At 53.1% G+C, this 12,115-nt stretch overlaps 1 protein-coding gene across 7 annotated transcripts in view; it reads right to left on the bottom strand.

Moving 5' to 3' along the window:
• Positions 1–12,114, bottom strand: part of LOC101270309 (BLOC-1-related complex subunit 8) — a 34,372-nt gene extending 22,258 nt beyond the window's left edge. For 2 of the 7 annotated variants that reach the window (XR_007476235.1, XR_007476236.1), the window contains exons 1-5: positions 11,980–12,114; positions 8,357–8,469; positions 7,830–7,894; positions 4,987–5,097; positions 3,427–3,502 (exon numbers count right to left, since the gene is read on the bottom strand). Coding sequence is in view for 5 of the 7 variants with exons in the window: in XM_049707315.1 (XP_049563272.1) it covers positions 3,469–3,502; positions 4,987–5,097; positions 7,830–7,894; positions 8,357–8,469; positions 11,980–12,016 (360 nt within the window). In the remaining 2 variants the exon portion in view is untranslated. Of the gene's footprint in view, positions 1–470; positions 1,926–3,426; positions 3,503–4,986; positions 5,098–7,829; positions 7,895–8,356; positions 8,470–11,979 lie in introns of those variants that run through there. The other 5 variants (XM_049707313.1, XM_049707314.1, XM_049707315.1 and 2 more) reach the window with 4 other exon arrangements.
• Between the last annotated feature and the right edge of the window lies 1 nt (position 12,115).

The following is a 12,115-nucleotide window of genomic DNA, read 5'->3' as shown; positions in this document are numbered from 1 at the left end:
TGAGCTGGGGCAGGGGGAAGGCATGATGGTAGCACACAGGCCCCCAGTACACCCTAGGAGAGGTGAGAGAGGGCTGACCCTGTTTCCTGGTGGTGGGAGGCAATTATTAATACCTCCTGTGTTCCTGAACCTCCTCCCAGGCCCTCAGGCCCCTCCACAGCCCTGATACCCCACCAGGACCCTCTCTGTTTCCCCTAGGGTGCCCTTGGCCTTTGCCACCCCTCTCGCCCAACCACTTCTCTGGGCCAAACTGGGGGATCCTCCCAGAGCAGTGAGCCTGGGACCCACCCTGGCTCTACCCTCGACAACTCAATTCTGCTCTTCTTTATACATTTTGCTGGGCACTTTGTTGGCACACAGCTGGCCTCGGAGGTGTACAAACCATGGGCCATGATCTCCCAGGCTTGGAATTCGCAGGGATCAGATCAGCGTGGGCTCTTCTCAAGTCAGCAGAAACAGACTCAAAGCAATTTTGGCAAATACAGTAATTTTAGGGACTCATGAAACTGAAGAATTGAGATTTTCTAGTGTCAGGTACAGCTGGATCCAGGGCCCCAGGCAATGTTCTCAGGTCCCCTGGTCCATCTGCCGAGCTCACCAACCCCAGAAGGAAGATGGTACTTTTCCAGCAAAATCCTCAGGGAAGATCTCTCATTGGATCGCATGCCCATCTCAAACCAATCACTGTGACCTGGGAGGTGGGGGGCTCTGACTAGCCAGGCCAGGGTCCCACATCCACCCCTGGAGTTAGGGTGGCTTCTCCTTATGGTCTGAGCCTGAGGTGGGCATTTCTGCTCGAGGCAGAATGCAGTCCAGGCAGGCAGGTACACGAATGCCTGCCTCAGCCTGTAGAGAAGGTCCAGTCCAGCCTTCCTTGTTGAGATGGAGAAAGGTAGCACCAGGGAGGGTCGGTGCCAGACCCATGTCACACAGCATGTCAGAGGCAGGGCTGGGACCAAACTAGGCCAGGGTCTGCTCTTCTCTGTGTGATCTCGCACAAACAATGCCACCTCTTGGAGCCTCTCTTTTCCCCTCTGCATTTGGGTGACATCTGCCTGATAGGGCTGTCTGAGGATGAAAGATGACCCTTGTGAAGCCTCCAGCACAGATCTGGGCACACAGCAGGTGCATGTTCAGGATGACCCTTGTGAAGCCTCCAGCACAGATCTGGGCACACAGCAGGCGCATGATCAGGACTGTCATGGTGGCAGATACTGGTCCGAGGGGCCATGGCCGTGTCCATGGCCAGTGGGGGCGGGTAAGAATCCAGAGGCAGCAAAGCCTTGTCTCGGGACATTCATGGCTGGCCCAGAGGCTCCAGGCAAGAGCAAGAGAAATGCGCCGGCCACACTTACTTGGTCTTCTGTCCCTGCCAAGTCCCACAAGGCTGTGTCCAAGGGTCCAAGCTTTGGTCAGGCTGGGGGGCAAGAGGTGAGTCAAGGCGAGGTCTGAGAGACCCCTAGGGCTGCAGGGTAGCCCTGATGAGGTGGCGTCTGAGGAAAATCCTGGGCGAGGCTGAGGGAAGAGGTGAAGCACTGGGAGTTAGAGGGTCTGGGTGTGAATCCTGACATTTCCAGTCACTCGCCTCTCTGAGCCTCAGTTTCCTCTTCTGTAAAATGAGGCTGTGTGTAGAGCCCGGGGCCTGGAGAAGCAGGGGAGGCCAGGACTTGATCCTGTGAAGGTCACCTACAACCCTTGGGGGGGGGCAGTCTGGAGAGAAGTGGGAGTGGAGGCTCCGAGGTAGGGAGAGGGGGGCAATTCTGGGGAGCAGAGCAGGGTCTGTAGGTACACAGGTGGGATCGGGCGGAGCCACAGAGCAGTTTGTTCTGAGGGGGCGCGGCAGTAGCAGTAAAGGGACGGCAGATGACCCAGGATGTTCACGCCTTGCCTGGAGGCTCCAGGCAGGAGCAGGAGAAACACACTGACTGTGGACGGGTGGAGAGGGCAGCATCTCTGAGGCTTGAGGGTGGGAGGCACCAGGGCACAGGGGATAGGATGGGGGAGATTTTGGGGTGTGGGTCCAGACTGGTGGGCACCAATGGGTGGGGAAATGGGGTGGGTTGCTGACCCCCTTGGCAGCCCCTCTTGCTCCAGGCCCTCCCAGATGTCCCCCAAGTGACGCCACAGTCTGTGGGATTCCTCATCACCCCGATGCCCAGAGCTAAGCCTGTCACATAGCAAGTGCCCGATAAGAACTCTGACTGCACACCCATGAACTCTGCTGCCTCTTGGCTCTCGGGGCTGCTGCTCTAGGAGTTGTGGGGGCCCTGTCCCCTGCCACGCCTCCCTTGACCCTCTGAGAAGACCTCCACAGCACAGAGCACAATCACAGCAAATGAGCAGGGGGCTGTGAGAGCTACACAAGCTGCGGGTACAGTCAGTCCCTTGGGTACCTCCAATCTGCCTGTGTCTGCCCTGGCATGCCCTGCATGCACAGAATAACAAGACACTAGGCCTTTCTTGGTGCCACGCTCTCCTCAGATGGTCAACCACACCTCCCAGTACTGAAGCCCTCCTGCAGTCCTTGCCCATCTGGTCCTGGTCACGTGACTGGCCTTGACCAATGGGACAGCCATAACTGAAGCAAGGGAAGGCTGGATGAACACGTGCACACCAGGCGCCCAACCACCAGGAGAAGCTTGGGCTGTCCTGCTGGAGAGGCCACGTGGAGGACCAGACACCCCCCTCCCCACCAGCAGCAGACAGCACTGGTCAAGGGCCAGATGTGAGGCTACTTCTGACTCTCTGGCCCCATCAAGCTCCCACAAGAGCCACAAGTAGCACCCAGGTGAGCCCAGCAAAACTGCCCGGCTGAGTCCAACCCAAACTGCACGACCGTAAGCAGGCGAATGATTGGTGTCATAAGCCACTAAGTTTTGGGATAGTTTGTCATGCAGCAGTAGCTGACTGCTACAATACACATCACTGTATGCAGATGCGCCTAATGAAGCACTCTGACAGAAGGGAAAAGCAGAGACCAGAGTGGGGAGGGACTTGCTCAGGGTCACACAGCAGGTCAGCAGTAGAATGAAGATTCCAGAGCTGGGTGGATAACAGTCCTGCTGGGCTCCGCCTGAGACAATGTGTTTGGGTAAAGCAAGCAGCTGGCATGTGGAAGGGTATGGAAAATGAGGCTCCCCTCTGTCTTGGGGGGCAGGGGTCCTTGGGATCAGGACAGGGCCTGTGGCCTGGATAAGGGGCAGGAAGATGACAGAGAAAGCACAAGGGAGATGGGCTGACAACAGCCCCGAGCAGCAGAGGGCACAGGTGCCCCTACCCTCTACCCTCCCACGGATGAAACCATCCTACAAGCCTAGGGAGAAAACTCGAGTGGTTAGTCAAGTAGGTCCGTTCTTGGATGCCGAGAACGTGGGTTAGTTCAGAGCAAGGAGCACAGAGAGGCTTATGGCCCCACTTGGCACTGACCTGAGTCAGAGGGGCCAAAGCACCTCCAAGTCTCTTCCGGGATCAGGCTGAAGAGGGCGGGGGCGGTTCCTCGGGGCTGGAACAAAACATGTGCAGCGTCCATGAGGCTGAGGTCAGAGGCCATGAGGCCTGCTCGGCTAGGCTGGATTGTGCATTGGGGTCACAGTCCAGTCCCCCAAGACCCCTGGCCTGAGCCTTCAGGGCATCCTCTGTAAAAACGGGACCAGCCACCCACTTCAGAGGTTGTGCCTGGGTCTCGCGTATGACTGGGAGCTTCAAACCCCCAGGGCTTGCAAAGAGACGCAATAGCAGGTGAGTAGCTACTACGCAAGCTGCTACTGGTGCCTTTCAGAAGCACGGTGCATTTTTGCAACAGCAGGCAGAAGCAGGGCTTCTGGAAGCAGCTGGGAAACTGAGTTAAAAGTAAAAGCTATGGTTTTTGAGGCCCTACTGTGTGTATGGCACTGTGCAAGGTTTGACGCAGTGAACTCCAGTCCCAATGGCTGTCACCCACCCGGGCCAGAGCAGCCAGAGCCAGATGGTTATTTGGTGCAGGGGAACCATCGTGAACCCCTCTCACGCTACCCTCAGAGGGCAGGTTGCTGCACATCCCTTCTTACACATTTGCAAGGCCTTTTTGGTTTTTGTTGTTGCTTGTTTTTTGTTTTTAAGGCTTTTTTGGTTTTGACAGTTCTTTTGTCTCAATTATCACAGGCAGCAACACAGTTTTTTTTTCTAAGTGCCTGGTCGGGGACAGGCATACCAGAACCCCACACTGAAGGAGCCAGACGCATCTCAAGCTCGAGTGATGGCTTATAGCACGTGTGCATGTGTTTACATGTGTGTTTATTAAGTTCTAATGAAAACCAAAACAAAAAGAGCTACTTCTCCAAAAACTCTCTCCCCGGTATGTAAGAACTGTAAGTAGTTTTCATTTTTAGACCGTCTGGTCATTGGCTCAAAGCCTCTTTCAGCTCCGGGCGCCCTCCCAGCTGCCCTCGAGGCCCCTGCCCACCCCCTGAACCCGTCTCCCTTTCGCTCACCCACTGCAGCCACACCCACCTCAGATGTTCCTCCAACACACCCAGCTCACCAGGCCCCGGGCCTTTGCCCTGCCACTGACGTGCCTGGAGCACCAACCCCGGGTCATATCTGTCTGCAGGTTGTTCAAGCCTCTGCTCACACCTCTGCCGTCTCCCCAGAGAGGCCCCCCACAGCCCTTTTCCTCCTTCACATGTGTCTGAAATGTTCTTGTGTGTTCCGTGTTTACCTGGTTGCTGTGTGTCTCCCCGTGAGGCCACGAGCACACCTTTCTTGGTCACTACCGTGTCCCCAGCACCCAGCCCAGGGCCAGGCACACAACAGAGCTCAGAAGCTGGGTGCCGAGTGACTGAACTCTCCCACTACAGACGCCAAAGGATGAAAGGAAGTCACTGGCCACCATGAGATGAAGAGAGGGAGTTGTCTGAGGAGCGAGAAGTGGCAGTTCCTGGCTGAGCAGCGAAGGTCCTTACAGCAAGGAGGCTGAGAGCAGCAGGGGCGGGAGGTCCTGGGAACTACCTGTGGCCCTGGGCTGTGGCGTTCATGTGGTCTCGGATGCTGATGGCCTGTTTGAGGAGGCCCTCCACGCTGCGGAAGTAGACGCTGCTGTCGACAAGGTTCTTCACGGCGCTGAAATGGGAGGATGGATCCAGTCAGAGGCACCACGCTCTCTTCGCCCCCCAACCAGAGCTCAGCGGATGCCTGTGAGGGCCAGCACTCATCAGGCACCTGGAGGATTCCATGGGCCTCCCTGAGGGCTCCCTGTGGGCTTAAAGATTAGACTTCCCTATGCAACAGAGCACTGGATGGCAACATGCAACTTTCGCTTAACGGCTGCTAGATTATCTAATGCTTTGAAGGAGCTATAAGCACGCAAAAGTGACCTCAAAAATATCTTGCTTTCCTCTTAGGTAACCTATTCCTGCCTCTGAAGGAAGCTTGTCAACTGGACTGTGAAAAGCTCTAGAGGTGAGTTTAGACTCATCACCATTAGAGGGGCACTACTGCAAAGCTGTGCTAAGCTCTGGTGTTGAAGCTACATTGATGGATGTCTAATGAAAATGTCCCTTCCAACAGCACTACAGGAACATATTCACCAAGCCACGTGGGGCCTTGCTAACGCCAGAAAGTTGCCTGTGCAACGACACCTGCAGTAAAAATAAGAGGGTCGTTTTAAAGTCCTTCTGTTAAAGACAAAGAAATCACTCCCATTTATTATCAGTCAGGGACCTGCTTATGGCTATGAGATCAAAAGGCGGGAGCGTCGGCTGTTGCCGCTCCGTTAACTTGCTCATCTGACACCACCAAATGTAGTCAGCTTTCCTAGTGCCCGTCCACCTTGATAAAAAGCTATCTAGGGCTTCCCTGGTGGCGCAGTGATTGAGGGTCCGCCTGCCGATGCAGGGGACACGGGTTCGTGCCCTGGTCCGGGAAGATCCCACATGCCGTCAAGCGGCTGGGCCCGTGAGCCATGGCCGCTGGGCCTGCGCGTCCGGAGCCTGTGCTCCGCAACGGGAGAGGCCACAACAGTGAGAGGCCCGCGTACCGCAAAAAAAAAAAGCTATCTAACATAAGCTCACTACTGAATAGTTCACCCCAACCAATATACCATTTTAACATCTTTCAGTTTTACACCAACCATTAATGCTGCATAAAACATTTAGACAACTAAAAGGGCACTTTCATGTCCATAAAGGAAACAGTCTTTCAGCATTAGAGAAATTCACATCTCACTAAAGAGAAGTGCTCAGAGCTCGGAGCAGACTGGCCCCCTGCCTAGCCTAGGGCTGCTAAGCACTTGAAATATGGTTCATGAGACTGAGGAGCTGAATCTTCCATTTTATTTCATTAAAATTTAAGTGTAAACAGCCACCTGGGATCCGGGCTCCTGCACTGGATAGCACGGCTAGAGGAACTGGGAGAAAGTACAGACTGATTTGTTATTCCTTGAACCTGGACCTTTCTGATGAACTCTGGGCTGTCTGGGAACTATTCAGCAGCTGCGAGAAAAACTCCCATTTCTTTTCTACTCTTCCTGGAGCTAAGGAGGGTGTCTGTGACCACCATCCTCAGGAAGATGCCATCTGTCTGGGTCACCCTCCCGTCCCAGCGGAAGGGCCAAGGCTGGTGAAGGCAGAACTCCCAGAGGCACGACTTCCTGTCAAGGAACCTTCGACCACACAACAGAAACAGGCAGGCAAACCGCACAGTGCCACGGACGAGAGCTGCTGGGGAGTATCCAGCCTCCACCAAAACAACCCACAGCCCAAGCCAGAGGCAAACAGCACTCCTAATTACAGTCGCCAACTCCTAAAGCAAACGGAACAAGCCAGGTCATGAAATACAGTCATGGGGAACAGAACCAACAGGAGCACAGGAGGCAAGGCTGGCAAAGCTGCAACAATGGGAAGAAACACCAACTACTGCTTTTTATTCTCAGGCACGTCTTTCACTTGGGGTTAAAAAATCTGGATATTTAGAGAAAGTTAAACAAACAGAAATAATAAATGGTATATCCACGGTCACAGAAGCTTTATTCATAGTAGCCAAAACATGGAAGCAACCCAGATGTCCATCAACAGATGAATGGATAAACAAAATGTGGTCCATCCATATGATAGAATATTACTCAGCCCTAAAAAAGGAAATTCTGACACATGCTACAACATGGATGAACCTTGAAGACATTACAGTAAGTGAAAGAAGTTGGCCTCAGAAAGACAAATACTGTATGATTCCACCTATGTGAGGTTCCTAGAATAGTCAGATTCTTCGACAGAAAGCAGAATGGTGGGTGCCAGGAATGGGGGGCGGGAAACAGGGAGTTAGTGTTTAATGGGGACAGAGTTGCAGTTTTGCAAGATGAAAAGAATTCTGGAGACGGATGGTGGGGATAGTTGCACAGCATTATGAGTGTATTTAATACCACTGAACTGTACACTTAAAAATGGTTAAGATGATGAATTTGCATCTTAACCACAAGATAAAAAATTGGAAAGAAATAAACATTAAAAAATAAACAGTCATGTTCATGTTTTGGCCCTCCCCCCCAGCTGCCATCCACCCCACCAGCCAGTCTGTGGTCCCCAACTGTGGGTGGGAAACATTGGCCCCTTGAGGCACCTCCTGGAGTCCTTATCAGCCCCTCCTGTGACAGATGGGGAGGGGTTGAGGGCCAGAAGAAGCCAGCAAATAGCGAGAAGCACAGGTCTGGGCTGGAATTTTGCCCTGTGGCCAGGTGAGTCCAGATCCGCATGCCTCTACTCAGGCAGGGCAAGGCTCACAGGCAGCCGGCTGAGATGCCCCTGAACACCCGGGGCATAACAGGGCGACCGTGGCAGCGCGGAGGCTGTGGCGCTCACCTGCAGGCGTACTCCACCGTGTAGATGGCTCCCTGGCTTTGCTCCTCCCACCGCTGCATGTCAGCCTGCAGGGGGTTGGGGGCTGTTAGCAGGGGTGGCTGCGACCTCCATCCTCCCAGCTGTCTGGGATGGAGCACCCGAACACCAATCCCCATGGCTGTAGAGAGCAGCCCCCTCCAGCCCCTGATCTTTCCTCCTGCCACTCCCACGCCTCATCAGTCTGGGCTTTCTGTGAACACATAGCGACTATGGCTCAGGGCCTTTGAGCAGGCTGTTCTCTCTGCCTGGCATATCCTTCCCTCACACGGCTGCCTCCTTCTCACCACACAGGTCACAACTAATGCAGACCCTGCTGTCCCCTTCTTCCAAATCTGCCCCAGATCTGTCCACCCAGCCCCTATCTGGGCTGGTGACCATGTGCCTCCTTGCTGGTGTCCCAGCCTTGACCCCTGCACCAACAGAGTAGGCCCCAGCTCACAAGGTGCAGACCCTGGGAGAGGTTGGTGGCTGGGGCGGGGACGGCTCACCTTATGCTGGGCCAGCTCAGGCAGAGAGCGGCGCACGTGCTCCTGCAGCCGGTACAGGGCCACGGATGGCTCGTTGGCCAGGACGTAGACACTCTCAGTGAACTTGTCTGTTACTGGGTCCAGGATCGACAGTCGACAAAGTGGGACGGGAGGGTAGGGTGGACAGGGGGTCAAGGAGACAAAGCATCAGACTCCTGGTTGCTCAACCCGTGAGTCCAGCCAGAGTAAAGAGGAGTATCCAGTGTCCCTCCCAGTGGCTGGGTCACCTGTGGCCCCGGTGATGGGTTGCAGGAGATGGTCACAGCAGGGCCGAACAACTCCATCTGGGAGTCACAAAAGGGACTTAATCTTTTTTTTTTAAATAAATGTATGTATGTATGTATGTATTTATGGCTGTGTTGGGTCTTCGTTGCTGCGTGTGGGCTTTCTCTAGTTGTGGCGAGCAGGGGGGCTACTCTTCGTTGTGGTGCGCGGGCTTCTCATTGAGGTGGCTTCTCTTGTTGTGGAGCACGGGCTCTAGGCGCACGGGCTTCAGTAGTTGTGGCACGTGGGCTCAGTAGTTGTGGCTCGCGGGCTCTAGAGCGCAGGGCTTCAATCTTGATGACATTAATGTGTCCAGTGAATTCATGATCTTTCCCTTCCCAAACCCACTTACAGTGGACACTGCTACCACCTGCTCGGATCTACTCACATTCCTTTTACCCCAGTGACAAAATCCAAGATTCTTCTTCAGATGCCCACTGGCTACCAGACCCAAAAGTGCCTGGAAGTTTACATGGGTGGATGGCTCTCAGCCATGACTGACCACCGAGGGGTAGGAAAGCCCATGTCCTGTGCTGTGTGTCGAAACAACTCAGAAGTGTGACCCATCCCTGTGAGCTCCCCTGTGGGAACAGACTGTGGCTTCTTTCTGCAGGATTTTACCTGAGGTCACTCCTTGCTCAGCTTCCTCCCCGGCCCTGTCCTGTTTGCCCCCTCTCCTCTGTGGGGTTCTCTTGGTAAGTTGACTACACACAAATCCTCATCCCAGGGTCTGCTTCAACAAACAGCAGACAGCTGGTTGCCCCTGCCCTTCCTACCTCATCAATGAGCAGACCCTGCTTGTTCTGTCGCAAAACAGAGCCCAGAACTCACCCATTCTTTCTTTTTTCTTTTTTTTTTTTTTGCGGTACGCGGGCCTCTCACTGTTGTGGCCTCTCCCGCTGCGGAGCACAGGCTCCAGACGCGCAGGCTCAGCGGCCATGGCTCACGGGCCCAGCCGCTCCACAGCATGTGGGATCTTCCCGGACCGGGGCACAAACTCGTGTCCCCTGCATCGGCAGGTGGACTCTCAACCACTGAGCCACCAGGGAAGCCCCAGAACTCACCCATTCTTAACACTGTACTGCCCTCACTGGTCCAGACATAGCTGTCTCCCACCTGGATGCCAAACTCAGCTGCTCTCTGGTCTCCCCGCGCCCACTCCTGCCAACAATCCAATCCCCACAAAACAGATGGCATGAGCTCCTAAAGAATATATCAGATATGTCTTTCCCTTGGTTGAAACACTCCCATCAGCCAGAAATTAAATCTGCCTTCCTTAACATGGCCCTTAAGGCCCTGTATGTTCTACCTGCTGTTACCCGCCTCTGCCCTCCTCAGCCACTGCCCCAGGCACAATGGCCTCCTAGCTGGTCCTTGGACACTCTCGGCACTGTCGAAAAGAACTTTCTGCGATGATGGAAAGTTTCTATAATCTATACTGCCCAATATGGTAGCCACTAGTCACATATGGCTACTGAACACTTGAAATGTGACTGATGTGACTCAGAAACTGAATTTTAAATTTTATCTAACTTTAATTAATTTAAATATGCATAAGTACTGTGACCAGTAGCTACTGTATTGCAGCACAGCTCTGAATACTTTGCCACCTCAGGGCCCTCATACCTGTTGATCCCACCACTGACACTGCCTCCCTCCCCCCCCCAACCATCATTTCTCTTAATCCCTCATGTCTCAGCTCAAATGTCACCTCCTGGGCAAGGCCTTCCCTAATCACCAAGCTTAATCAGATGTCCCTTCACCTTCACTCTCAGCCTCAGCACTTTGTTCATTTCCCTTATGCTTAAAATCTCACTCTATTTTTTTCTTAAATTTTATATTGGAGTACAGTTGATTTACAATGTTGTGTTAGTTTCAGGTGTAAAAATTCTCATTCTTTATTAGGTTACATGTTTACCTAAAATTTGATTTGTGAGGGCATGGGCTTCTCTGAGCCTGTTTCCTCATATGCAAAAATGGAATGATAAAGGTACCCACCTCAAGGTTTGTTACAGAGATGGACCCTATGCTATTGTGCAGGGCAGTGTAGTTTGTGAGGGAGAGAACCCACATGTGTCTGGGAGTCAAGGGAGGATGTCTATGAGTCTGTCCAGTTTGGGTTTGTCCAGCTCACCACGGTGTCCTGACTCAGGCAGAGCCCAGCCTGCCACCTCCAAACTATGTGTCCTCTTACCTTCTTCGGCCTCCTTGTTTTGAAAATGAGCACAGTAGCTTACACCTCACAGCGCTAATATGAAGTATATGGAATTACATGTACTTGTGACTTCTAAATAATTAACTAGTGGGAGTTGCCTGGTAGCCTAGTGGTTAGGATTCCGGGCTTTCACTGCTGTGGCCCGGGGTTCAATCCCTGGTGGGGGAACTGAGATTTCACAAACTGGGTAGCACAGCCAAAAACAAACAAACTATAAACAAATAAATTTGTTAAAAAAAAAAAAGAAAAAATTAACTAGTAATAACATATATAATAAAGTATCAAAGACGTTTATACTTTAAAAATAACTTGTGGCATTTTGTAATTTGTAACTATGTGATTTACATATATTTTTTAAGTTGATGTAAACGTATGCAAATGCATAAATACAAAGGAAACAATACGCACAGCAACTGCCATGCCCCAAGCGTTCTTCCAATGCTTTACAGATATCAGATTACTGGGGGCTTCCCCGGGGGGGCTTCCCTGGTGGTGCAGTGTTAAGAATCCCCCTGCCAATGCCGGAGACACGGGTCCCAGCCCTGGTCGGAGGAGATCCCAAACGCCGCGGAGCAACTAAGCACGGGTTTTACAACGACTGAGCCTGCGCTCTACAGCCCGTGAGCCACAACTACTGAGCCTGTGTGCCACAACTACTGAGCCTGTGTGCCACAACTACTGAAGCCCGCGCGCCTAGAGCCCGTGCTCCGCAACAAGAGAAGCCACCGCAGTGAGAAGCCTCCGCACCGCAAGAGTAGCCCCCGCTCACCGCAACTAGAGAAAGCCCGCACAGCAACCAAGACACAACACAGCCAAAAATAAATAAATAAAATTTAAAAATATTTATCAAGTTACTGAATTATCACAATTTTATGGGGGGAGGGAGGGAGGGAGTCTATTATACTCTCCATTCTACAGATGGCAAAATCGAGGCACAGAGACTTTCTAAATGTTTCAAAACTAGTCAGCGGCCGAGCCGCGATTTCGTGGCAGTTCAATCACACCTCCTAAACGCTCCCTCCGCGCCTTGGCCCCCTCCCGCCCCCAGTCTGGTCGCCCTTTTGCGAGTTCCTGACCCCTCCGCCCGCCCGGGGCCCCACACCACCTTTCTTTCCCTTGAGCTGCATCTCCGGTTCCTCCATGGTGCCTGCGGCCCTATTTCGAGGACAGGAACCGGAAGTCTGGGGTGGAGACAGCTGCCTAAACCATCCCTGGGAAACTGGGGCACCGCATTTCTCCAG

The sequence above is a fragment of the Orcinus orca genome, chromosome 3, assembly GCF_937001465.1.
Source record: "Orcinus orca chromosome 3, mOrcOrc1.1, whole genome shotgun sequence".
Classification (NCBI taxonomy): domain Eukaryota; kingdom Metazoa; phylum Chordata; class Mammalia; order Artiodactyla; family Delphinidae; genus Orcinus; species Orcinus orca.
This window is presented reverse-complemented; position numbering and strand designations above follow the sequence as displayed.